General features: G+C 38.1%; 2 protein-coding genes, 1 long non-coding RNA gene and 1 pseudogene across 3 annotated transcripts; 2 read left to right on the forward strand and 2 right to left on the reverse strand.

Annotated features, from left to right (window-relative positions):
* Positions 1–1,116: 1,116 nt before the first annotated feature.
* LOC113760178 lies at positions 1,117–7,354 on the forward strand (annotated as a pseudogene).
* A 3,888-nt stretch (positions 7,355–11,242) lies between these two features.
* Positions 11,243–16,257, forward strand: LOC113760446. The gene is made up of 4 exons (XR_003467039.1): positions 11,243–11,604; positions 11,808–11,838; positions 15,616–15,699; positions 15,792–16,257. It is a non-coding gene; the product is annotated as an uncharacterized LOC113760446 (long non-coding RNA).
* A 3,061-nt stretch (positions 16,258–19,318) lies between these two features.
* On the reverse strand, positions 19,319–20,764 carry LOC113760180. Its single transcript, XM_027302747.1, has one exon. It carries the CDS (start codon positions 20,762–20,764, stop codon positions 19,319–19,321), a length of 1,446 nt encoding a protein of 481 aa, XP_027158548.1.
* A 1,176-nt stretch (positions 20,765–21,940) lies between these two features.
* LOC113760826 (major antigen) lies at positions 21,941–24,425 on the reverse strand. The gene has a single exon (XM_027303560.1). It carries the CDS (start codon positions 24,204–24,206, stop codon positions 22,287–22,289), a length of 1,920 nt encoding a protein of 639 aa, XP_027159361.1. The 5' UTR covers positions 24,207–24,425; the 3' UTR covers positions 21,941–22,286.
* Positions 24,426–26,256: the final 1,831 nt, after the last annotated feature.

A 26,256-nucleotide genomic window follows, 5' to 3' on the forward strand; every position in this document is an offset into this window, starting at 1 on the left:
TATTAACTTTTGAGATATGTGTCCAACAAGTAATCTAAATCAGACAACTTTTAACAGTCATCTTCACCAACAATGGCCTCGAACACTTGCAGAGACCATTCCTTCATCATCAACCGTGATCAGCCGCCTTCTACAATCCCCGAGCCCGCACTTCTGCCTTGCTAGCTCACTTTACGGCGAAGAAATAATTGCTTAAGAACGCATTGATGTATATACCTTCTGCATTTCACCTTGTGTGTGGATTATATGGGAGCAGTTGTGGCATCCACTATGGATAAGTAGCAACTTTTGGCATACTGATATAGTATTCTAACACATTTTAACCGAAATAGTGGTAGCAGAAAACAAACAAGTGGTTAGTTATTCGCGAAAAGTAACCTGATTTAGATAAGGTTTGGTTGTTTTAGGAACTCTTTTATGAGTTTATCTAGCATGACATGTTGGACTAGAATATGTATTTTAAGTATTTGTGTCATGTATCCTACTTGGTCTTCTCAACCCATATAAATTACTCCCTCCGTCCCAATATTAGAGACGTTTATAGGGAATGCAACTTTTTATGTACAGTGGTATCATTATTGACAGCCAAGCCTTTGTTCCAAATTTACCCCGTCGCAAGTACAATGGTCAGCTGCACTTTGTGTTTTTCATGGAGTAATGATTTCGTGGGTCCCATCTTAACCAAAAGCATCCCTTTGTATGTTAGAGACACGCGCTATTATTGGCCTTATAAAGTGAGAGTTAGTCTCACGTACTCCTCTGGCTTCTCCAAATGGATAATAAATAGCAGGTCCCACCAAATTTATTTGAATTTTCTAGCACATGCACTATGAGGGCAAGGACGGAACGTTAGAAGGAAAATAGTGTAGCGTGACTCTAATTTTGGGACAATGAAAAAGGTGAAACATGACATTAACAATGCGACAGAGGGAGTATCAGTTTTTTTTTGGAAGATTACCAACCACAGTTAGTAGACTTGAGACATTTCATGGGTGCTATTGCGACGAAAATCCTTAACTCTTTACCAAAATCAAACTTCCGCATTACTTTCTCTATAAGTGCTCGAGTCAGAACTTTTTTCTCACATCCTCCAGAGGGAAAACGAAAGAGATAAAGATGGACAAGACAGACAGCAAGAGTATACGTGTGAATAGCTTAAGCATGCACATAGCAGAGCTTGTTGCATGCCCTTTAGTTCTCTTCCTTCATGGTTTTCCAGGACTCTGGTACTCATGGTGCCACTAGATCCTCTTCATGGCAACTCGTGGCTATCGAGCCGTAGCTCCGGACCTCCGTGGCTATGGCAATACCACTGGCACACCTGTTAATGATAGCTCAAAGTTTAGCACCATTCATGTAGTTGGAGACCTCATAGGTCTTATTCAAGCTATTGCACGGTATTTGCACCTGATCAAGAGCAGGTGTTTGTGGTTGGTCATGACTGGGGTGCATTGTTGCTTGGCATTTATGCTTGTTTAGGTCTGATAAGGTCAATGACTTGGTTAGCTTGAGTGTTGCCTTTTACTCGAGGAATCCGTTATGCAGTTTGGTCGAAAGCTTGAGAAGTGCATAGGGGGATGATTACTTCATGGGCAGATTTCAGGTTCACTTTTATACTCTTCACTGAATAGTGTTTTGTTTGGACGTTTGGAATTGATGGAACCCACGTTTATATAATCTGAAGAAGTTGAAACAGTTTATATAATCTGAAGAAGTTGAAACAGAGAGGCATTGACGAGAACAATTTTATATATTTGTCTCATTCATTGATACCTAATATATACATGCATAGCAGCATAAAGGTGGGAGAGTTACACCAGAAATAGGAGCCTACATCAGACAAAGTCCTATATGTAGTCAGCAGCTAGAGTTCTACCATCTATCTAGTATCAGTTGGTTGAGGATTCTTATCATGCCCCCGCAAGATAGACGACAGTGAAACAAGTCCTATCTTGACCTTCATGGAATCAAATTGAGAGCGAGCAAGACGTTTGCTGAGAACATCAGCGAGTTGATCAGAGGTAGAAATGTGGGACACACATAGCAGACCATTTTGAACTTGATCTTGAATGAAATGATAGTCAATGGCCACATGTTTCATGTGTGAGTGAAAGACCGGATTGGAGCATAAAGTCGTGGCACCAATATTATCACAATAAATGACTGGTTGGTGCGGAAGAGTGATACCGAGCTCGCTAAGAAGAGAGCAAATCCAACGAAGTTCAGCAGTAGTGGAGGCCACTGATCGGTATTCTGCTCAGCGGAGGAGCGAGTGACAGTTCGTTGTTTCTTGGAGCTCCAAGAGATAGGATTATGACCAAGATAAATGATATAGGTACTTGTAGAGGTGAAGTCATCTTTGTTACCTGCCCAGTCAGCATTAGAGAAGCCATGTAATGCCAGAAGGGAGGCGCAATGAAGTGTGATGCTGTGGTCCAAAGTGCCATATAAATACCGAAGAAGACGTTTGAGGGCAGTCCAATGATCAGCTGTCGAGCGGTGCAGAAATTGAGAGAGCTTGTTCACCGTATAAGCGATGTCAGGTCGAGTGAGAGAGAGATACTGAAGACTGCCAACAACCCTGCAATACTCAATGGGATCAGATAGAATGGTTCCAGAGTGTAAAGTGAGAGGCGGGTGTGTAGCCAAAGGCATAGAGGCAGGCTTTGCTTCAGCCATCTTGGTGCGATGAAAGAGATCAGCAATGTACTTGCGTTGACTGAGGAAGAGACCACCTGAGTGAGAGAGAACTTCAGCACCAAGGAAATATGACAAGGGGCTAAGGTCTTTGAGGGAGAATCGGTGAGACAGCTGTTGAATGAAAGTTTGCACAGCCTGAGAGTTGTCGCCGGTGATAATGATGTCGTCAACATAGACCAGGAGATACAGGGCAATGCTGTGACTGGAGAAGATGAACAAAGAGGGATCGGTTGCAGAGTTAGTGAAGCCAGAGGGCAGAAGAAATGTGCGCAGCTCATGATACCAGACATGGGGTGCCTGTTTGAGACCATAAATGGCCTTGCGTAGCTTACAAATGTGATGAGGATGATCACGATCAATGAAGCCTGGAGGTTGAGACATGAACACATCCTTAGTGAGACTGCCTTGAAGGAAGGCATTGTTGACATCAAGTTGTTTGAGCAACCGACCTCGACTAACTGCAAGACTAAGGACTAGACGAACAGTAGTGGGCTTAATGACCAGACTAAAGGTTTCGGAGTAGTCAACACTTGGATGTTGGTGAAAACCTTTGGTGACCAACCGGGCTTTGTACCTGTCCATCGAACCATCAGGTCTATATTTAGTGCGAAAGATCCATTTGCAACCAACTACATTGTGATCAGGACGGAAAGGGACGAGTTGCGAAGTTCCATTCCGAAGAAGAGCACCAAACTCCTCAGACATAGCCTGTCTCCACTTGGGTTCCTTCAAAGCTTGAGTGATAGTGGTGGGTTGGAGCACAGCCGAGAGATTAAGTTTTTGAACTGGTTTACGGATGTTATGTTTGGAACGGGTAACTATGACAAAGAGAGAGGCTGGTTGGGGAGCTACGGAAGAGGGAATGGATTGTGTAGGAGACGTGGTGCTAGTGAAAGAAGGTTCAATTGTCGGGGTGGTTAGCGGGACGGTGGAAGCGTGAGGCTGAGAATTGGGTTCTAAAGGTTGGTGGGGAGTAGTGGTGGGAGACAAAGAAGGAATGGAAGCAGAGGCGCCAACGGGTAGCGTTATAGAGCACCGCTCGAATAAGGTGGAGGAGAGCCACAAGGTAGGGAAGTATGAGATGATGCAAAGGGAAAAATAGTTTCGACAAAACACACGTGACGAGTAGTATAGAGTCGATGAGTAGACGTGTCAAGACAGAGATAGGCACTTTGAGTGGGAGAGTACCCAACAAAGACACACGAAACAGATCGTGGCACAAGTTTGTGGGATGTATATGGGCGAAGCCAAGGATAGCAAAGACATCCAAAGCATCGAAGTTTAGTGTAGTTAGGAGGAGTACCAAAGAGTTTAAAGAATGGGGAGACGTTATGTAAAGTAGGTGTAGGAAGGCGGTTGATGAGATAGACTGCGATGGAGAAGACAAATGGCCAATATGAAAGAGGCACGGAAGCATGAGAGAGCAAATAGAGACCAGTTTCGACAATGTGACGATGACGGCATTCGAAGTACCCATTGTGTTCAGATGTGTGAGGTGGAGTTGTAAGATAAGAGACCCCATTTATGGTTAAAAAGGAAGAAAGTGCTTGATATTCCCCCCATTGTCTAAGTAAAGGGTGATGATTGGTCGAGCAAAGAATTTTTCAGCGAGAGCCTTAAATCTGATGAAGACGTCACGTGTGTTAGATTTGCGTTTGAAGGGATATAACCAAGTATATTTGGTGAAGTGATCAACAAAGATGATGTAATATTTGTAGTTATTGACAGAAATAACGGGTGATGTCCAAACGTCAGTGAAGACAACCTTAAGAGGTGAGGAAGTAGAGAGTGAAGAGGAAGAGAACGGTAATTTATGACTCTTATTACACTGACAGGAATTATAGTTAAAATTGAGATCGGGTGGAGAGGAGACATCCAAAGTAGACATTGATAAAATATGCTTGAATGTGAACAAAGAAGGATGGCCGAACCGATGATGCCAAACAGGCAAGAGAGCCTTGACACTAGAGAAGGCAAGCAATGGTGACTTCGAGATAGAGATCGACCATTCATAGACCCCATTCTTGGTCTGGCCTTGCAAAAGGAGTGCCCCCGTGCGGAGATCCTTCACACAGAAGGAAGAGGATAAGAATTCAATGGAAGTGTTGTTAGATTTGTAGAATTAGGAAATAGAAATTAAATTACGTTTCATGGTTGGAACGCATAGGACATTGGAGAGAGTAAAGGAGGAGGAGGGAGTGTTGAGTGAAATAGAACTCGTATGGGATATGGGGAGACCAGAGCCATCGCCAATCATGATTTCATTAGTTCCATGATAAGGACTATGGAGAGCAAGATTGCGGAGGTCAGTGGTGACATGATGAGTAGCCCCACTGTCGAGCAGCCAAGGTGTGTTGAGAGGATCGAATGTAGGATGGGTTGCTATATGGGCTTGTGTCTGCCAAGGAGGAGATGTGCCAAAGGAGGATAAAGCAATGTGACGAGAATGTGGTTGCGCATGAGGAAACTGTTGGCGAAATAGAGGGCAGCGGGAGATAACATGGCCTTGAGTGCTGCACCACTGGCATCGGCCAAGGAATGGGCAAGCAGCACGGCTGGTTCGAGAGTTTGGCGGGCCTTGAGACTGGGCAAGCGCTGGTGTAGGAAGTTGAGAAAACTGACTGCTAGCAGACCAGGAAGGTCGTTTGTTACCATAACACGGAGTGGAACGAACAGTAGTAGCATGAGCGGATGCCGATAGGAGTGATGAGCTTGACAGATTACGTAAAGACAGCTCCTTGTTTAAGAGTTTTTCATGAAGTTCATCGAATGAGATGATGGAGTCTCGACCATTGACAGCGTCAATAATGGACTGAAAGTTTTCATCAAGGCCGTCCAGCACTTTTTCAACCAAATCTTCATGATCAAGTGGCTTCCCAAGTGCAACAAGTTCATCAGCTTGGGTTTTGATGGATTGCATACATTCTATGATGGACTGAGTGCCTTTGGTGATATGTTTCAGTTTGTCTCTGAGTTGCTTGATGTGACCGTGAGATGGGCGAGCTTATGTATTGGCTAGAATCTGCCAGGCTTCAAGAGAGAATTGGGATTGAGTGATAAGAGGGACAAGAGAGGGTGAAAGGGTGCCTACAAGAGTACCAAACAATAGCTTGTCCTGACGTAACCAAGTTTGGTATACAAGATTGGATGAGACTGTATCATTAGTGTTGATGGTGGGAGGGGGGAAGGATAGGAGCCATCAATGAATTTCTTTAGATCATATCCAATGAGGATTGCTTTATTTTGTGTTTTCCATGACAGATAGTTGGTGGGGGTAAGTTTGATTGAGTTGTGGATGGTGATCATGGTTAAGGGATTAGTGGGTTCTTGAGTATTTGGAATGACAGCTTGAGTTAAGGAATTTGATTGAGTGTTTTTTGCAGCCATTGAAATATAGAGAAGAGGAAGAATTTGCTTGAGATGGTGGGATGTAACCGAATGTTTAAAGAGCTCGATATGGCTCTGATACCATGAAGAAGTTGAAACAGAGAGGCATTGACGAGAGCAATTTTATATATCTGTCCCATTCATTGTTACCCAATATATACATGTATAGCAGCATAGATGTGGAAGAGTTACACCAGAAATAGGAGTCTACATCAGGCAAAGTCCTATATGTAGTCAGCAGCTAGAGTTCTACCGTCTATCTAGTATCAGTTAGTTGAGGATTCTTATCATAATCTTGGTAATCTTGTTTAACTTCTTGTTTGGTCAAATTTATAAGAGTATCATAATTTTCCCTAGTCTTTAGTCATAAGTTTTTCTTCATATATACTGTATCGCATTACGAAATCAAAGTATATTATTAAAGATAGTAGTGATACCAGATCTTGAAGATTGATTATTTTTTTCATAATCATCGAAAGAACTTTTTTTTTGGGTCTAAGATTTATTTAAATAGAGCCCAGGTTTCGAAATGTCAACAAGTACAAAGAACTAGGTAAACACGAATTCAAGTAAGAGCATTTTCATATTTGTACTAGTTATACTACTTGAATCCTTGATGATTTAATGAATAATAAGAAGCTATAGTTCTTTGCTCTTTGTTTATTTGTTGATAAATGTCCCTGACATCTTTTGCTGCCTAAAATCCAGCAGACATTATAGCCAAATGGGGACACGCTCCAGAAACTACAAAAATTGATCAACAAGAAGAAGCTATGATGTAGTGACCGAACTTAGCCAGGCAACTTATACGCAGACAAAGCAAGAGAAGTACAATATTTTTGTTCTAAAAAGAATTGAAGAATGTAATTTGACTGTTCCTTTGTGTGGAAAAAGTGGAACAGAAGAGTGGATTAAAGGTTGTAGTGACAGAACTTAACCAGGAAATTCTTACAAGAACTTGACAGTGTCACGGTTTCACAGATAAACTGATGAATATAATGTCCATTTGTATATCAAGGACCAGGTGAAGTAGAGGCTGAACTTGCTCAGATTGATGTTAAAGAACTTTTTCAGAAATATACTCGCATATTGAATTCCTGATCCCCTGTTCTTCCCCAAGGGTCAAGCCTTTGGCCTTTCACCTGATACTCCAGTTGTCTTGCTTTCTTGGTCGACCGATGATGATGTCGATTATTATGTCAGTAAATTTAAGAAGACAGGCTTCATGGGAGCAATAAACTACTATCGTGTTTTGAATCATGTGTAACTACCCTTCCAACAGTATTGGAGTTTAGTATCTTTCGAAAGTTTATATGTACATCCTTAGTTCTGTCAACTTGCTTTCTTTTATCATTTTATAAATCCTTACAGCCCTAACTCCTAAATGTTCTTTTCGAAGCAAATATCAGTGTCAAGTTTGGAGATCATATGCTTATACAAAGTTCTTATACTACATTGCAAGTAGGGATTAATATTCTCCCTCAGTGATTTTATGTGATGCTGTCTATATTACATTATACTTGTATTATAAGGGATTCGAAGAAAACTTTCATAGAACTACCAAAATAGGCATCCTTTCAAGTTCGCTGGTACAAAACAATTTTCTAGTATCAGTGCATAAGACTAATCAAATAACTGATTCTATATTCTACCCTGGTGGCTTTAAGAAAGATGTGTCATTTTTGGAGGAAGCAGTTGTAATCAAAGATGCGGCTCACTTTATCAACCAAGAAAAGCCTGATGAGATTAGCAAGCATATCTAAGACTTCATTTAGCAGTACTGAACTTCTGATCTTCCTTTGTTTCTCATTTCCTTAGACAACATTTTCCATGCTTCAGTTACCACCTTTATCTGTTATGAGTCTTATGACTTGAACGAGAGGATGGCATTTGCATTCATGGTTCAGAAACTTGTTGATCCGGAAGCTTTGTAGTTCTATCTGAGGAAACAAATGTATAAATGTGGGGCAATAAACTTTAGGATAATTTTAAAAACCTTCCTTGAGGTTTCTAACAGTTTCACTTGACACTCTCAAACTTTGAAAAATCTCACTTGTTTCTCTTATTTTAAACTTTTTGTAATATTTAAAATCCACTTCGAAATACAATAATCATTTCTGATCTTAGGTTTGGGTGCTGAGAGCACTCGGGAGGAGAGAACAAAGTAAAGGAGGTGGGATTCACTCCCTATAACCTTTTTGGCCCAGTTGAGCTCTTCCTTAGATAGGTTATGAGTAGGAGTAGAATTAGTGTAGAAATTGCCTACTGACAAACAAAAAAAAAAGTTATTTCTTTCATTTCCAGTTCCTTTGTATCTCTCTCTCTAATTTCTTTCCTCATTCTTTCTTCTCCTTTTTCATCTTCAACCAATCATCATTTTCTCCGATTGAGATCTTGACACACCCCTCCTTCTTAGTGTGGGGTAAGAGTAGGAGTTGAGTAAAAATTATCGTATTGATCAACAAAAAAAAAAAAATCAGACTTCTTGACCGTGGCTAAATTTTACACCGATATATATTTTAATCCATTATCAAAATTAACGTGATGTTAAAGTATGAACATCTGCAGATTTATTAATTGTCAATGAAAATTGATAATTATACATGCCTTTTGTTAGCTGAAGTTTCCCTTTTAGAATGCGTCATGATAGAGTAAATTCTCAAAAAGTGGGAGTTTTTAAACTAACATCCCAATGATAATATCCATGAGGTGTGATGGATCAGTGCAATTCACCAGTTGCCCTAGCTATACAGGACTGGTCAATATACAGTATAAGAAAACAAGATATCACTGTTGACTGTAAACAAGATTTGACTACCCCGTTTTAGAATTTATTAATTCAACATGTACTATTGCGTGGATAAAATTATGATTATCCACTGGTAAAGTTGCAAATAGTAAAATTCTGTTTTGAAAAGGCTATTGGTCCAAAACATAGGCATTTAAGGTTGCTTTTTTTTTTTCAATACGATAGCTTCTTATACTATGGAGAGGGGGAGGGCCTGAAGAGATCCTGAAGTAACCCGGAAGGGACTGAACCACTACTGGATCAGACGAGTACACTACGCACCCGTTTGAATTTTTTAAACAAGGCTACAAACCTTGCCTCCCACTAACCCTTAATGCATTTGTGATGGCCACCAGCCCAAAGGCTGGTGGTTATCTAAGGTTGCATGGTATACAATTTATGTCGCGATCAAGCTAAATGAAGTTAGGTCGATATGAGATATTAATCTTAAAAAGAAAATAGTACCCCATATTAAGCCAACCTTATATGGTTCAAATCAAGACGTCAGTTGTTGGGTACGTTGTTCTGACACCAATTTTCAACCATAAAAATGGGGAGACGGGGTAGAGACGGTTATCAGAAGGATCGTCCCTGAACAGTGCACGGCCAGAATTTGGCCCAAAAAAATTGTAAGGTGCAGATCATTTCTTGTACCTCGTTTTTAACAACGTGTGTGGAACCCACAAAATTTTGTTTTAAAGTTACGCTGTGTGCAAACAAAGTTACGCCGTGTGCAAACAAAGTTACGCCATGTGCAAAATACACAAAACCGTTAGGAACCGTTGCACCTGCAACCGTTCCTGCCTGTGGTCCATAAACATGGATTAGTGCCACTCTTAATCCATCTAGTGAATTGAATTGTTGGAGTATGGTAGATGTAAAACTTCTTTTATGCAACAAATTATTATTCGAACAAAAAAAGTATTATTGGATAGAATAAAATATACGAGACTGCACTATGAAAAGTTTACCATATAATCTATACTATATATAAAGCCTAAGAAGGGGTTTGGGGTTAATATTGGGATTAACATTTATCATCATTTTATGAATTTTTTTTGTCCCTATAAAAACTATTTTTATTTTAACTACTTATAACTATTCATGACTATTTTTACTTTTAATTGTTTAAGTATATATTTTCAATATAACTACCCCTAAACATTATAATTGCTAATATAAAACTATTTTATGAAAAATATTTTAAAGATTAAAATTTGTTTTAATAATAAAAATTTTATTTAAAATATATGACCATAAATAGTATGTATTTTTTTGATTTGACGCACATTAAGTGTGCATCGAATACTAGTTTTAATAATCGCGGCCGGACCAAAAAAATCCCAGATTTCCGCCACCCTGCGCTGCTCCCTCCAAAACTGAGGCCCAATTTCAGCCCATACATTTTTGAGACAATCGTTTTAGAAGGTTCACGGCCATGATTAGGCCAAAAAAATTTGTACGGCTCAGATCACTCCTTGTAAATAGGGATGTACGCGAGCCGAGCCATAATCGAGTAGCTCGCGAGTAGCTCGGTCAATGGCTTGGCTTGAACTCGGGTTGACCGAGTTCGAGCCGAGTCTCAAGCTACTCAATTGTCATTCGAGTCGAGTTTCGAGCCAATATTTTAAGACTCGAGGCTTGTCGAGCTACTCGTCGAGTCGGGGGTATTTAAATAATATATTTATAATTTAAATAATATATATGTATTATAATTATAAAATGATCATTATGGGTATAAGTTTTACGGAATTTACAATAAACTCTTCTTTATAATAAAATTTCATAATGGCAAAAAAGTAATAACATAATTGTAAAAAGACCTAAAAAGAAAAAATGTCTAAAAAAGGAAAGAAAAGACGAAAGTGTGTCAAAAAGTTTGATTAGGCTCGACTTGATAAGACTTGACTAAAGGTTAAGGCTTATCGAGTCGAGTCTCGAGTTTAAAACGAGTTTCTCGAGTCAAGTTTCGAGTATCGATTCTTTGTACTCGGTCGAGCTCGAGCTTAGGTATATATGAGTCGAGTCGAGCTCGAGTATAACAATACTCGAGTTTGATTTGGTTCGATTACATCCCTACTTGTAACTTGATTTTCACGTTGTGTGGGACCCACAAAAATATTGTTTTAGTATTACTCGCTGTTGTTCTATTATTACACCTTGTACAAATGATATTACACCATGTGCAAATGGTATTATACCTTCCGGAACGGTTGCTCTGACAACCGTTCCAGCCCGGATCCATTTTCGAGTGGGAACGGTCGGTCCACTCTTAACACCTGCCATTTGTTAAACGAACTCAGAAATTTTTTTTTTTTAAAAAAATCGTGCCTTTTGCCTTTCCTAACCCATCAAATTTCATTCTTCCCCTCATTAGTCAGTGTAGTCGTGTCTCTCTCTCTCTCTCTCTCTCTCACTCTCACTCTCAGTGAGCACTCTCACTCTCTCCACCTTCTCATCTTCTTCCTCCATTTTGAATTGCTACTGGTTTCCAAAATTCTGATTTCATGCTGGGCCCTATTTGAAAACATATATTTTTTTTTCTAATAATCTTCTGCAGAAAAGAAGAAAAATCTCCTTTTGATTTTCTGTTTCTTTTTCTGCGTTAGTTTTTTACCCAGAGAGAGAGAGAGAGAGACTGTGTGTGTGGAAGATATTTTCTGGAGTGTTATTTTCCACCGTGAAGACTTGGAGGCTAAGGCCTTTCGCCTACTTCAGAAATATTTCAGGTACATAGCATGTTTTTTTGTTTGATCTGTTTCTTTTTTTTTTAATTATATCAAGAATTTTGAACACAGGATTTTCTTTTTTAGGAATAGTTTGAATGCGATGATGTTAACTATTTTTTTTAAAATTTTATGTTGATTAATGAGTGCTGTTTACTTAGTGTAACCAGAAGCATATTTTAATTTCTCGTTTCGTAACTTTGCAGTATAACTATCAACATCTGAGGCCATATGCAGGTAATTTGTGTGAGCTTCCAAATTTCTGGAGTGTGTTAGTTGTGTAAGTTTCGTGGTGGCATGTAAGTGTCACAGGAATTCTTGATATTGAAGTTTTGCTCTGGATCTGTTTCTCTAGTTATTTTGTCCTTTCAAAGTTTGGATGCTCTTTTTTATGCTGTAATGTGCTGTGCTATATGGGAACCGATTAGGTAAATCCATTAGCTTAGTTTTATGATGGAACTTCCATCAGCTATAGTCCTTTTTCATATATTGGATGAGATCCTGACCTTTCTCGTTTTTTTCTGCTTGTATTTTATCTAAATCAGTCATTTGGAACCCATCTTTTGGTAAATGCTGCATGATTTATAGAGTGGAACATTCTTACCTGGTGATCAGTCCTCTGGACCGTTGGGTGGTTGCTATGTGACAAAAAATATTGGACTTCTCCAATCAGAAACCACCTGATCCCATACTTTCAGGTGTACGGGTGGTGGATAAGAGGACTGTCCCTTATTTTAGAACTTGATAAATTCTATGGTGGATACCATACTCTTGGTACCTTTCTGCATATGGATATGATTCCAAAGTATTAGTACTTTGTTTGCTAAGCTTGATGCTTCTTGTGATCAAACAAGAGGTACTTGCTGCCTGGTGTAGCTTGGGCTTGTGATTCTTAGGTGTCACAATTTGAAAGTTGAAATGTGAATTGGTTGACCAAAAGCAAAAGGCTGTTAAATCAGTTGACTGATCAAGCGGCTTACAGCTAAGATTGCATGTCTTCGATAACTTCAAATTGTCTTGTTTTGTATCCAAATTGAAGCGGCCAAGAAAACTCACTCATGCTAAATGGTTCAGGGACTTATTGAAGTCATCTGGTTTTACCAAGACTTGTTAGAGTTTGCTCAGCCCCTTGTTGCTTTTGGCATGACTGCAATTAAAGCTAGTTGACTACAATTAAAGCTAGGTGATTACAAAACCTTCAGAAATATTTCATTACCAGCTAGGATACAACCCATTGGGAGCCTTTTGTAGGCTCGGGGTTTGGCCAATTGTCACTAGGGTGACAACCCATAAGGAAGCCGAATCAACTTCTAATGCACTAATGGGTGATGAAGTGGCAAAATAAAGACCCTTAATAGAATTGTATATATGTATGACTTTTTGGGTAAAGTCATTGACCAATATTATGGTAGTATTTGTTTTGAAGCTATTGGTTATTTTACTAATGAATTATTGCCATTGGTTGGTGTACTTTGTCAAAGTTGTACATAGTTGTGTTTCAAGCTCCATACATGGACCGAGTATGTAACGTTAGGATAAGTACGTGAAAGTGAATAGCATGGTGGCAAGATTCTTTCTGATAGATATACTAATAGACCATTTCACAAGTAGGTAAATCCCACATATTTAGGTCTCACCTACTTGTGAGATGATCTACTGCTGGATCTGGTTTATAATAAACCCTTTCGTAGTAGGAAGGCTTAGCTTTGCAGTTCATGCACAGGGCTAGATGAGCAATGCTCAAATGCACATGGTTGGATGAGTGTGTGCGACTGCTTATAGCTTGATGATCTTGCTCTATTGGCTACTTTATAGCATAGACTTGGTTTATCTATGCAATATTGAGTCCATGGCTAATTTGATAAGCATGCTTGACTGCTCATGGCTGGATGAGCATGCTCGAATGCTTATGCACTGTTGACTAGCCAGCTCGATTGACTACTTTATAGTGTAGACTCGATTTACTTATGCAATATTGAGTCCATGACGAATTTGATAAATGTGTTTCATGTGATTTTCTTTCAATGGTGAGTAAGCATTTTAAGTAATGCTTCTCAGCATAGAAGCACCCTGTGGATCCCATTGGCGCAAAAGAGCTCCCACTATATGACTAATGTGTCCCTCGACACCTCATATTTGTTTGAAAATACATTTTATTTGTGAACTTTGAGATAGTAGATGACTTGGAAGTCTAAGAAGACCAAAAGTTGAAAAGTTGCTTTTTAAATATTTGATACAAATATAAAACTATATATTCTATAATTTGCTTCTTATTCTTTATTTGAATAAATTTGCCTAGTGTTTGCTTGTTATTCTTTAGAGAGGGAAAGTTTAACAAATGGGAGTAGGAAGTTAAATGCACATAACAAGAAGGGTGTAACTTTGGTCTGATTTTCATTTGAGAAATTGGTGACTCTTCATGTTTACAGATTATCAAAAATAGTATTATTTATGAAAACAAACTCATAGTCATTTAAGCAGGTTGCGAAGAAGTTGACAACTAGTCTCTAGAGGTCAGAGCTCTTCGTTTAGCCATTGTTTCTTTTGAGTAAATAGAATTAGTAACATTTTCAGATCTCTTCGTTAAACATTTTAAATAAATTGAATTAGTAACCATTGTCAGATTCTTCGTGAAACAAGTTAGTAAATAGAATTAGTAAGAGTGTAGTAACATTTTTTATAAACCTTAGACGGAAAGTGGAAGCTTGTATTTGAATGTGTTGGATTGAAGGGAAAGGGGCAGGAACGGTTGTCAGTATAACTGTTCTTGAATGTTGTAGTATCATTTGAACAAATTGTAACTTATTGTTAATTCCTTGTACAACTTCTCGACAGCAGTTTGATATTTGATCCTTGTTCACGTGGGCTCATATACTAACTGTGTCCTTTTTATGAGGTTGTACAAATAGTGTCAGTAAGATATTACTTTGTTTACGAACAGTACAGTTGTATTGACAATTGTTTTTGCTTCTTTCCCTTGATTGAAAATTTATTACATGCTTATGTTGGGTAGTTATTGACTCGTGGCTAATTTCTCGGAATATATCTGCGAAAAAAAAAGTCGGGAAATTGTGGCAATTAGAAGCCCCGTTTTCTATTATGTGCCCATTGTGCTTATGAAGTGCAGTGGGCCAATTGTTTATTTTTTTTAACTATAAAATTGCCCCATGCTTCGTAAGCTGCAGGGCAGATATATATATATATTTTTTAATTTAAAGAGGAAGCACGGCATGATAGTAATTTTATTTTTAAAATTTTGAAGAGCTGTAAGCACGGCAAATTAAGCTTTTTTTATTTTTTTAAATGAGAAATAGAGCTACTAGCCGTTGATCAATGGCTAGTAGTGGCTAGGACACTACAAAACCCTCTTCACCACTCCCAATTTCATAATTCTCAATTCCTCCTTGTAGAGTTGGGACAGAGGCCGAATGAGAGAGTTTAGAGAGAGAGAGAGATGAAAATCAAATGAATTGAGGAATTAAGGGTCGGGAAAAGAGGGGGGGGGGGTTATCGTCCCAGAACTACCATGTCAAAATGATGAGGCAGGTCATAGACGAATACTGGTGGCTACTTTTAGCCTTTGTAAATATGTTAAAACTGACTTTTTGTAAGAAAGCTGCAACGTTTGCTTGGTTTATATGCATGATCTAATTGTTGCAAACTGTGGCTTTATTAATGTTTGTTTGGGTAAAGATCATAGTAAAATGCTTGATTCTAATCGTATATTATTAAAAGATACTTGACAAAGAAGAGAGTCTACATTTGAATTTAGAAGAATGCAACATATTGATAAGTTCGATGTCTATCGTTCAGTCTTTGAGATGGTTAAGATTTCAACTTATAAGAGTGGGAGGAATGCATTAAAAAAAAACTATTTGGTAAAAATAAAAAATTCGCATCTTATTCATGCACATGTTCGGTGTCAGTTCAATGAGCATCTTTGTGCATGTCTAAATATTTAAGTGTAGTTCCATGTGAAGAATGTTTCCAAGTACTTGGCGGATTGTTTTACAGGAGGATGACAGCTTGACATGTGGAGCAAGATGTATTACACAGGCGATGACTAGATGTATACTAAGCCTCTCATGGATTTTTATGGTTGATTTCTTTTTCCTTCTTCCCTCTATCAATGGCAGTATGTTGATTTTGAATATGTGAGAAATCATGTGTCTTTTTGGGACGGGTTGTAGGTTTTAAACTTTTGCTTTGAAAAACTTGAAGAACTTTTAAATGGCCGAGGCAGATGAGGATTTGAAATCGAGGAGAACGGTTTTTGTAACAGTTGGGACAACTCATTTTGATTCTTTGATTAGAGCAGTGGACACTCAGGAAGTTAAGGAAGAAATTTTCAAAAAAGGCTGTACTCACCTTTTAATTCAAATTGGTCGTGGTTCCTACAATCCTGCAAAGGTAATTGTAAATATTTTGCTCCCTTTACTCTGATTGCTCCACTAAACAACCTTGTTTAGTGGAGCACGATTGGTGGAATGGTGATGAACTATCACCTGAAATTTGCTGTTTTGTTCAGATTTTTTATTGGAAGACTTCATTGTTACAAAATGATGATTGAATACATATGCCAATGCGATTGTTGCAAGAACAAAATGATGATGATAAAGTTTATAAAGATAATGGTCATCCAGTTATCCTGTTCAATTTGTTCATGATTATGGTGGGATGTTTCAGTAGTTTCTAATGGAGAAGATGCATGCTATTGCTGTAAGGACCCAAGGCCTTTGCTTGGGTTTGTGTAATACTCTCAATATAAATCTTCATGAACAACTTCTGTGAATATATTTTGTTGTGGCATCTTTTTAAGATGATATTAGATTGTTATGTATCGTCTAGGTGGTGTTTGCATTCTAACTTGCAACTCCTGACAGAATCTTGATGTATGGATTAAGCATAGGGTAGTGAATTACATGGATTGTCAATCTTGGCTCTTAATTAGTGGTAGTACCACTGTCAAGTCATGTAATCTTTGTGACCTATGTTGCACTCAAGCAAGAATGAATGCTGGCCAACTGAAAAGGATTTTCCTTGACCACTGACATTAACGCTCATGAGTTTCTCATCTCTGACTTTTTGTGTAGTTTTGGAGGACTTTTAGGAGTAAATTTTCTTTTTGCAGAAGTAGCGAGTATGTGACGGATTAGTCAACTTGAAATTTTGTACCTTTAACTCTTAGGTAATTCACTGCCTTTTGAGTTGAATTTGCATGTAGTTTTCATATTGAAGAATTTTTTGTAGCTTAACTTTTGTTATTCTTAATGTGCACAAATTGGTTGGCAAGTGAGGCACTTGACCTTTATTCTAATTCGAGTTTGAATGAGGAATTGGGTTGATGTTATCTTTCTTGATTGTCAAGTGTTATAATTGTAGCAGTAGCAAGATTTGAAGGCTTATGTGAGATGGGGGAAAATTTTGAGCTTAATAGATTAAGGGTGCATTTGATAAAATTGAAGTTTGAAATCTGAAATCTGAAATCTAAAGTCTGAATCTATTAAGTTATTGAATTATTAAGTATTAAATCTAATACATTTGAGTGCATATCAGATTCAGTGATAAGTGAATAGCTTATCACTTAATTTTAGAAGCAAGTTTTGGCTAGAAAATTCAGTGCCACTTAATTAATTTAGATGTTCAACTTTTGGTTATCAAACAGTCTGAATGTGTTACGATTTAAATCTATTAAATTTTAAGTGTTGAATTGAATTATCAAATAGAACCAATATTAATGGAGTTGATAACCAATATTATCCTGAACCAATATTTACTTAGGTGATATAGTTGTAACTCAAGGAGTGCTGTCACCTATGTTTCTGTTTGTGTCAGCACCAGTTTTAGATATTGATTTTGTTAGAGTCTTATTAGCTGGACTTTTTTTTCGATAATATTCAAAGGGATTAGTTGTTGTTAAAATACTATTACATTAATAATTTGAGATTTGGTGTATACTCAAATTAGTATATAAGGAGCCTATATATAGAGTTTTACAAGAAGTGTCTTGCTAATCAAGACAATCAGCTCAAATATAAATTGATTAAATGTAATCAAATAAAAATCAAATAGGATGATACAAAACCAAATCAAATTACATATTTACAATTATGATAAAAATGATAAGAGACTTTTAATATATGGCAAGTTTATCAAAACTCTTGGACGCAATCAATCTCACTTCACTTTTGTTTTTTTTGAAGTCCGAGTTGGGCCAAGTTGTGCTCTGTGCGACGTACGCGCTCCGACTTGAGGAAGAATTTTATAATATTCTATTATAATTATAAATATGTGATTTGTTTTGATTTTGTATATATTTTTTAAACTTTTTTTATTTGACTTGATTATTTGAATAGTTTAAATTTGATTTGATTACCTTGATTAGCAAGACATCGCTTTTGGAACCCCATTTCCTTCTAATAATTATAGCTTATATGTACTAATCCGATCACACCATTGACTATAGCGAAAATTCTCAAATTCAAATTCTTTATGCCTTCTTAGTTTTTTTTCAGCAGTTGTTGATTTCGTCCGTATTATTTATACAATGGGCAATCTAATCTAGCAAGCACTAAGGTCATTTATTGTGAAATTCCTTAAAAACCTCATTCATATGCCTTAAGAGCAACTCCATGATAATCCGGCTAAACTAGAAGCTCCAAAGAAGTCAAAACGATGAATGTCAAATATCAGCACATTTTCAAGAAATCTGAAGTGTAAGACCCCATGTGCATCAAATTGAGGTCTTAAACCCAAACAATTAATCACAACAGTAACGATTGCTAATCTAGATCTTCAAAATGGCTTAACAAGACAAAAAAAATGACCTAATGATTGTTGGCGTTTTTTTTTTTGGGTCAATCAGCACCTGTCTACTTGACACGTACTTTTACTCCTACTCTAATACATTTTAGGAGAAGACTTAATTGGGTCTTACTGGAAGATGACGGGAACTAAATCACCATCGGACCTAATGATTGTTGGGGTTTTAAGTGATAGGAAATGAGACAAAATGCCTTGAAAGCATGGAGAAAGAGTTGCATGTTACCTAACCAAGCCCTAACTCCCCCAACCCCAAAATTTGCTCTAGTTTGCATATAGGATTCTACTCCAATCTTGAGAACTCTGGGAATATCAAACAAAGGAGTCTTTAATCTACCCCTATTGGAGTTCTTTAAAAGAATTCTTTGACAGGCAAAATTTGCGAGTTTATCCATTGCGTCAATAGAAGGCTAAGAACTTGAATAGGGGTACAAGTCGGGGAGAAAAAAAAAAAACTACCTGTAGTGGCATTGTTGCCCCATTAATTTTTCTACATATTTGTAGAGAATTTTAAATTTCAGTTCCGATTTTGGTTTGGTTCAAATATGGTTCCAACCAAATCGAATCAAACTGAACCATATTTGAAGCAAATCAGAATCGGAATCAGAATCGCGATGGCCTGCCAGGTTTTAAGGAAAAAAAAAAATTTCTGGCACAGCGGCCCTTTCCCTTTCTTAAAAAAAAAAAAAAAAAAAAAAAAATCTCATCCAGGCATACTTTAACACAGGACTTACATAGAGCCATATTTGGCGGATTTTTTTTGGGAAGTAACAATATTATGAGGATTTGGCCGTGAAAAAGGAGGATTTCAGGGGGTGTGGGGGAAGGGGGGTGGGGGGTTATTTCGTAGAAATAGCCCAGAAACTTATCTTATGGAGAATAACAGATGAATATTTCAACAGTCACTAGTAAGGGGGTACTGACAATATCTAGTGTTCTTCATACAGAGGAAAAATCTTTCGTAAGCGGAAGCCATTTTAGAAGCTGTAAACATTGAGACTGCATATCTTTGGCAAAGCTTGCCTTTCCTCTGCAGCTCTCTTGAGCCATCCTTAATCGCTGACTCTAAAGCTTCAACAAGAGACTCCACATTTGGTGAGAATGTATAACCAAACTCTTCGTTCAGTACCACTGTTCTGGTTATGCTTGGATAATTTGGGGTCAAAACAGGCTTCCCACAATGCATTGCCTCCATCAAGGTTAGATCCAACCCTTGAGGCCTCAGTGTAGGATTAACAAACACATCAAGCGAATTGTAAAAGTGAGACAATTCTGAAGGCTCCAGTGCGCCTAAAACCTTTACATTTTTCCCTAGTTCAGCGTACCTTCTCCCCCAAGGACCTGAACCTGCTACCAGTAGGAAAACACCAGGATGTCGTTTGGATGTCTTTGCAAATGCTTCATGAAGCAGGGGATGCCCCTTGTCCCTAACTAGCCGCCCTGCAATGCCCAATACTAGGCTCACATTGGAGGGCACTCCATATCTTTCACGAAATACTGCACCAGCCATGGGATCAGGCGTAAACTTTGTCTCATCAACCCCATTAAGGATGACATGCACATTTCTTTGAGGCAGCTGATAGATGTTGACTAAAACCTCTCCTGCACTGTCACTAATGCAAATATGCTGTTTATAGATCGAGAAGAACCTAATCTCATTAAGCAACCTTGGCATTGCTTCTTGTAGCTCAGTCATTGGTCCGGACAATTGCTCCTTTGGGTTGGATAAGAGCTCCTGGAACAGTTTTGAATGCATTATCTCATACCACACCCCATGCCAAGTTACTGCCACTTTAGGCACCACTCTTGCACGCCAATATGGCAGTGATACACTCTCCGTGTGGACATAATCGAACTCATTCATCTTGTTCTCACGATTGAAAATGTCAAATGCTAAGGAGCAATTAACGGAGCCATGATCATTGGACGCGAAATATACGTGAAGATTACCTCGATGAATGTCCTCGTGAGCCCTTCTATCAGAAGGCGCAGTAAAGATATGTATTTCATGCCCCTTAGCAGCAAGAGCAGTGTATAAAGTCGAAGCATGACGTTCCATGCCACCAGGAGCTGCACCAATAGGCCAAGATTTGGAGAAGACTGCAAGCTTTAGCTTCTCGTTTGCTTGTCCAAAACAAAGCTTGTTCCATGGGAATTTAGCCTCACGCAAATCACCCCTGAAATGCACCTCTCTGGACCATGATTTTGCAAAATCAGCCAGTGGAGAAAAGAAGTAAATGAAGGACGCAAGGAAGAGAAGTGCAGCAATAATGGTTGAACATTTCAAGAAACACAATTTTGGACGAGAATGAAATTTACGATTAGAATGCTTCAACCCCATGATTGATGTCTGCTGCTATTAGAGCTCTACTACAGTTTTGATTCTTGCTTCATTGTATTGTGTTCAATGTTAAACATTTAATGGTGCAACCCACTGATGCCGGAGATCTCCTCGTGCTTGTCAACTTTTCTGGAATTGCACAAGATCACATGGCTGTTCCGAGAAATAGTCAACCTGGACACACATTAACTTCAATAAGATCTGACTTTCTTATAGATTGACTTAAATTTATGTATTGACAATAAGATCTGATTTCTTATAACTCGTCAACTTACCCTGTATTGGGCTCATTACCCAAAAGCAGTGTTACTTTTGTTCTCCCTAATTTAGCTTATTTTTCTTCTAGACAGAACATGGGTCTGGAGATTTTGAGCCTGGATGCCAACCATGTATTGGTTTCTGTTTCTTTCTTTTTTTCCCTCCTATTTCTATGTTAATTTCTCTTGCTAATTCTGATAATCTATAACTACCTTATTAGAGCCAAAACAATAAAATCCATTAGAAATTGGGAATGGGAACACTAACTAAAGGGTATCGAGGCAAGGCTTAAGGCCTAATTCTAGATCTTATCAAACCTTCTATAATACCCGTACATTGAAGCTATCGATTACACCAATCTAACAAAACTTCCAAATTACTTGTTAGCTTCCATCAAATTGAAGTTATCTAGCAAACAAAACAAGCTCCTGCTACATATGATTGGAAACCCGACCTCCAGATTCCAAATGCAAAAAGCAAGAAAAAGGGAAAAAAACAGAAATTGCTTGTTACTTGAGAGTTCCATTGTCTCACTTTTGTCCAGTAGAGTAACCATCTGGACCCTTTTCCGCCTTTTGGTTAATTTGCTATTTAGTATAATCTCAAATTGAGGACCTAGTGAAAATGCCAATCTCATGTGTTTATTAGTTTGATTATGAATTTATTAGCACAACCACCATTAAGAGGGTCAAAATGAAGGCCTAAATGGCATGATGCTCTATGAGCAGCAAATGCTTTGTGGATGTAACCCTCCCTATTCCATTAAGAGGCAGAGCCTGTAAATTGCTAAATACATATATAAACAAGTAGGTGTATAGTTTCCTGATCGGCTGATCCTCGCAGACCTAAAACTGCAAAAGAACAACATAGCTCAGGACAGCAGACAAATGTGATATCCATCTGGACACCCTAGAGCAATGAAATAAGAAGCATATTCGTTTGAACTTCACTCTGGGCTAATACCTGCAAGGCCAACCTGAATCATTTGATTCATTTGCTGAGTTTACTTCTACAATAATCAGAAGTTGACTTAACATATTGGAATGGACAAAGCATAAATTTGCAAGCTTGCGTGCTCGTAAAAATCATCAGACTAGCGGTCAAAAACTTCATAACTTGATATCAGCATCAAGGAACATGAGTAAATTCTTATCAAGAGCAGTTCGAAAGAAAACCAAACTTGGCACCATTTGGCTTATGATTATTTCTAGTTAGGACTAAATTCTTGATAGATAACTAATAATCCTCAAGATATAAAAAGATTTTAATGCCCTCGAGTGACATATGCAAGTAAAATTGCAGCAAAAACTGTTGTTGCAGAGGACATAATAGTCCAGAAGCTCTTCTTCTTGTGTGCCTCTGCCACAGAGTTCTCCAAGATTTCAACTTGCCTCTTCATGTCCTCTACTTTGTCCTCTCTGCTCTTGAAAGCATGCTTGATTGCTACCAATTCAGCCACATATGGTTCAATTTCTCCATTCATCTCCTTGTCACCAGTTATATTCATTTCACCATTAGGACAAACCAATTCAACAGTCCTCCTTAAAACTTTCAAAACCTGTTCAGATTTAGCATCTGCTACTTCTAGTTCAGCCTTCGTAGCATCCAACTCTTTGCGTGCAACAGTAAGCTCATTCTCAGCAGAAGCTATGTCCTTCTTCAACCTAATGCAACAGCTCTCCAAATTTTCTTTTTCAGCTTTGACGTAACCATTTTCAGCCTTCAAAATCTCAACCAATTCAACAGTTTCTTCAACATTTTTCTCCATTGCCACAATCTTCTGCTTCAAGCTTATACCATTCTCCCTCTCGTCAAGAAGTTCCATTCTAGCTTCATCCCTTTCAACCAAAACTCGCTTCAAGGAATCTTTGTAATTCCCAACTTCAGATTCCAAGCTATAAATTTTCTCCTTCTGAACCCTGCAGGACCCTTCCATTCCTGAAACCGCATCCCTCAATTCAGTCACATGTTTTTCCAATTCAAGAATCTCTTTTTCCTTCCTAATTTTAGCCCCAGCAATTTCTCTGTTCTCATTAACTATCTGCTCCATTTTCTGCTTAAGCTCATCCAATTGCTTCAACGCATCATCTAAATCCTTCTCCACCACACCATTCTCTTCAATCAATCCCAAAAGCCTCTTCTCCCTCTCACTCTTTTCTTTCACCAATTCATCAATCTCGCTCTCCATCTCCCTTTCCTTGTCCTCTCCTTCAATACACCTCTTCTCCAACTCGGCCACACATACGCGCAATCTTTCCTCCTCCTTCTGCATAGTCCCCACCGTCTCATTAAGTCCATTTACTACTTCCTGCAACTCACTTCTCTTCCTCATCTCCACTTTCCTCTCCTCTTCAATCCCTTCTTTTTCCTTTACAACCCCCTCAATCTCCTTCTTCATTTTCTCAATAGCCTTATTGACCTCAATCAAACTCTTCTCCACCAGCTCTTTATCCCTCATCACCCCCTCAATCTGTTTTTCTTTCTCCCGTTTTGCCCTCACCAATTTATCATACTCACCCCTTAACTTTTCAGCCTCTTCTTGGACAAGTTTCTCTCTTTTCTCAGCTTCAATCAACTTTCCCCCCAACTCACTTCCCTCTTTGATTTGAGCATCAAGTATAGCCCTCATTGCATCCCTTTCTACACAAACTCCGTTCGAGAAACTCCTCTCATTATCAATCTTAACCACAAGCTCATTAATTTTCTCATTCAGCAACTCGATTTCCCTCTCTTTTTCACCCGTCACCTTCTCAATCTCACTTTTCTCCCGCAAAATCTCCCCCATTTCTCTCTCAAAGCCCTTCATTTTCCTCTCAATCTCATCCCTCTCCCTCTCAATCACCTCCTCAGCCTGTTGAGCAACAAAAGCAAACACCACACTCCTCTCAACATCCAACTCCACCACCCCCTCACTCAACCGAGTCAACTCGGACCTCAACCTCTCCTTCTCCGAGTTAGACCGAGTTAGCTCGGATTCCAGAGACCCTTTTGACTGCACAAGCGCCTCCACCTCCCGTCGGCGCTCAACAGTCTCCTTCAGAAGCCTGGCATTGAGGGACTTCAAGCTCTCAAGCTTCTCAGAAGCATCATCCATGGCGGCAATGTTTGCAAACGCGGCAGATTCTTCGTGATGGGTTTTCTGGGTTTCTTTTTCTGAGTTGTGGGTCAGCTTCTTCTTGGCCATTAACCCTTTGCTGAACTCAACAGGGTTTTTGCTCTATCTGCAATTCAAATACTTATATACTATATCTTTGGGGCTAATTTTTCCCCTAAAAGAAAAAAAAATTGGGTGGTGCAATGCAAGGAATTGAAGATTGGGTTTTGGAGATTTGGGATGGAAGATGAGAGGTCTAGGGTTTTTCCAGGATAGTATTTTTCTGGCTCTGGAAATTGGGAAGCGGGATAATAAGAATGGTGACAAGTGGAGAAGGCGGATGGGAGAGAAAACAGAAAAAAAACAGAGGCAAAACAGCAGCGATAAAAAAGCCACAGATCTGTTGGGGTTACATCTGTCTTTCTATTGGGCTGTTAAGAGACGTTGAGAGAACCAACCATTAACTCATTGCCACGTGGATTGCAGTATAGTGAATTGACTGAATTGTTCATCGGATGAGGTAAATGTGTGAGACGAGTACGGGATGGGTTGTTATGTTTTGAATTCAAATTTGGGTGGGCACTTGAATCGAGGCAATTTTTGACTTCGAAAAAAGGGATAATTTGAGAAACCTCTTGAGATGTGTCATAATACCACTTACCTCCCTTAAAGTTTTTAAAATTCATTTACCACCCTTATCAACATGAAAAGACATCAAAGGTCACAAATTGACAACATTGCCCTTGTTCTTAGCAACTATTTAAGCACAAAGCCAAAACAAAATAAAATTTTAAAACCAAAAAATATAAATTAAAAGAATAAATTGCTAGCTAATATTGATCCATATTTCTTTATATTGGAGTCGTGGTGAAATAGCAAAGGACGTAGATAAATTAAATTTAATCAAGATCAACCACTTAGGAGCATTTTGGTAAGTAATTAATACTTTAAAAAATTTCGTGCATAGTTAAGTTACAATTAAGGAAGTCAAGATATATTTTGGAGAATTATGTTTTAATTCATGGTGTAGTTTAAGTTGTATTAAAAACTAAAATAATCTCTTCATAAATGTGAGTTTTTCAATGTTTATATTTTGCTTTTGTTCCATAGGATTTTTTTTTTCTCTTTTTCCGCCACCTCCCTTTTTTTTTTCCTTACCCTAAAGTGATCTTTTGAAGCCTTTTTATACGAAACAAGGGTGGCTAAATCCTCATATCACTGGTTCCTAAGAAAACCAGATTTTGCTGCAATTTTTAGAGCCATTAGATGGCTTTTATTCCAGAAAATTATTGATCAAATCCTAATGGATGAGGTGTCCTTGTACTGGGGCTTGGAGGGAATGAAAATGGAGCAAAAAATTGCATCCAAATTGCTAGCGCAACACTTGTACTTCATGCTGGTTTTTGTACTAGCTGAAAGGAGAAGAATGATTTTCTTTTTTTTCTTTTTTTTACAAAATCTGATTTAATTAATTTACCTTTTTCTTTTCTTTTCTTTTCTTCACTTTCCTACGAAACAAAACAAAACAAAACAATCAAATAAAAAGTGAATTCATTTAAACAACAATTTCTGCTTATTCTTTTTTTAAAAATAAAAGATAACGATTAAATGAATTGATAAAATTTTGGTGTCTACATTATGCATTAGGGTTTTTTTTCCCACCTTGAAACATGATATATGAGACCAATTTCGTCGTATATGGAGGAAAAGTTTCCTTACTTTTTTTTATCAGTTTAATTATTTGCAATTACTACACTTGTGTATTGTGTCATTGTCAGCAAACTCCTTTACTTTATTAAAGATTGGAATCAAATGAGACTAATTTGAGAAGTTACAGTGCAGTGTGTCCAAAATAAAAAATTTGGGATATAAAATGAGGATTAATTTAATTACAAGTTAGGGGTGCAATATGAGATTTAATGATTGGCTATATGAATGTAGATATTTAGTAATTATAATTTGATCATTGTGCTTGTTATGATATTTCTTATTTTTATTTTTTTTTCAAAAATTTTGGAAAACATTAATTGTCAAATTTGCATATCACCCGATCTATGGCCAATATGTTGTGACCGATGTAAAACAATGATATTCATGATTGTTACCATGATCGTGACGGCAAACCGTGGTTGGCATGCTT

Source organism: Coffea eugenioides, chromosome 2 (genome assembly GCF_003713205.1).
Source record: "Coffea eugenioides isolate CCC68of chromosome 2, Ceug_1.0, whole genome shotgun sequence".
NCBI classification, from domain to species: Eukaryota; Viridiplantae; Streptophyta; class Magnoliopsida; order Gentianales; family Rubiaceae; genus Coffea; species Coffea eugenioides.

Coding starts and splice junctions, on each gene's coding strand:
- LOC113760180 (XM_027302747.1), bottom strand. CDS start 20,764: ATGGGGTTGAAGCATTCTAATCGTAAATTTCATTCTCGTCCAAAATTG.
- LOC113760826 (XM_027303560.1), bottom strand. CDS start 24,206: ATGGCCAAGAAGAAGCTGACCCACAACTCAGAAAAAGAAACCCAGAAA.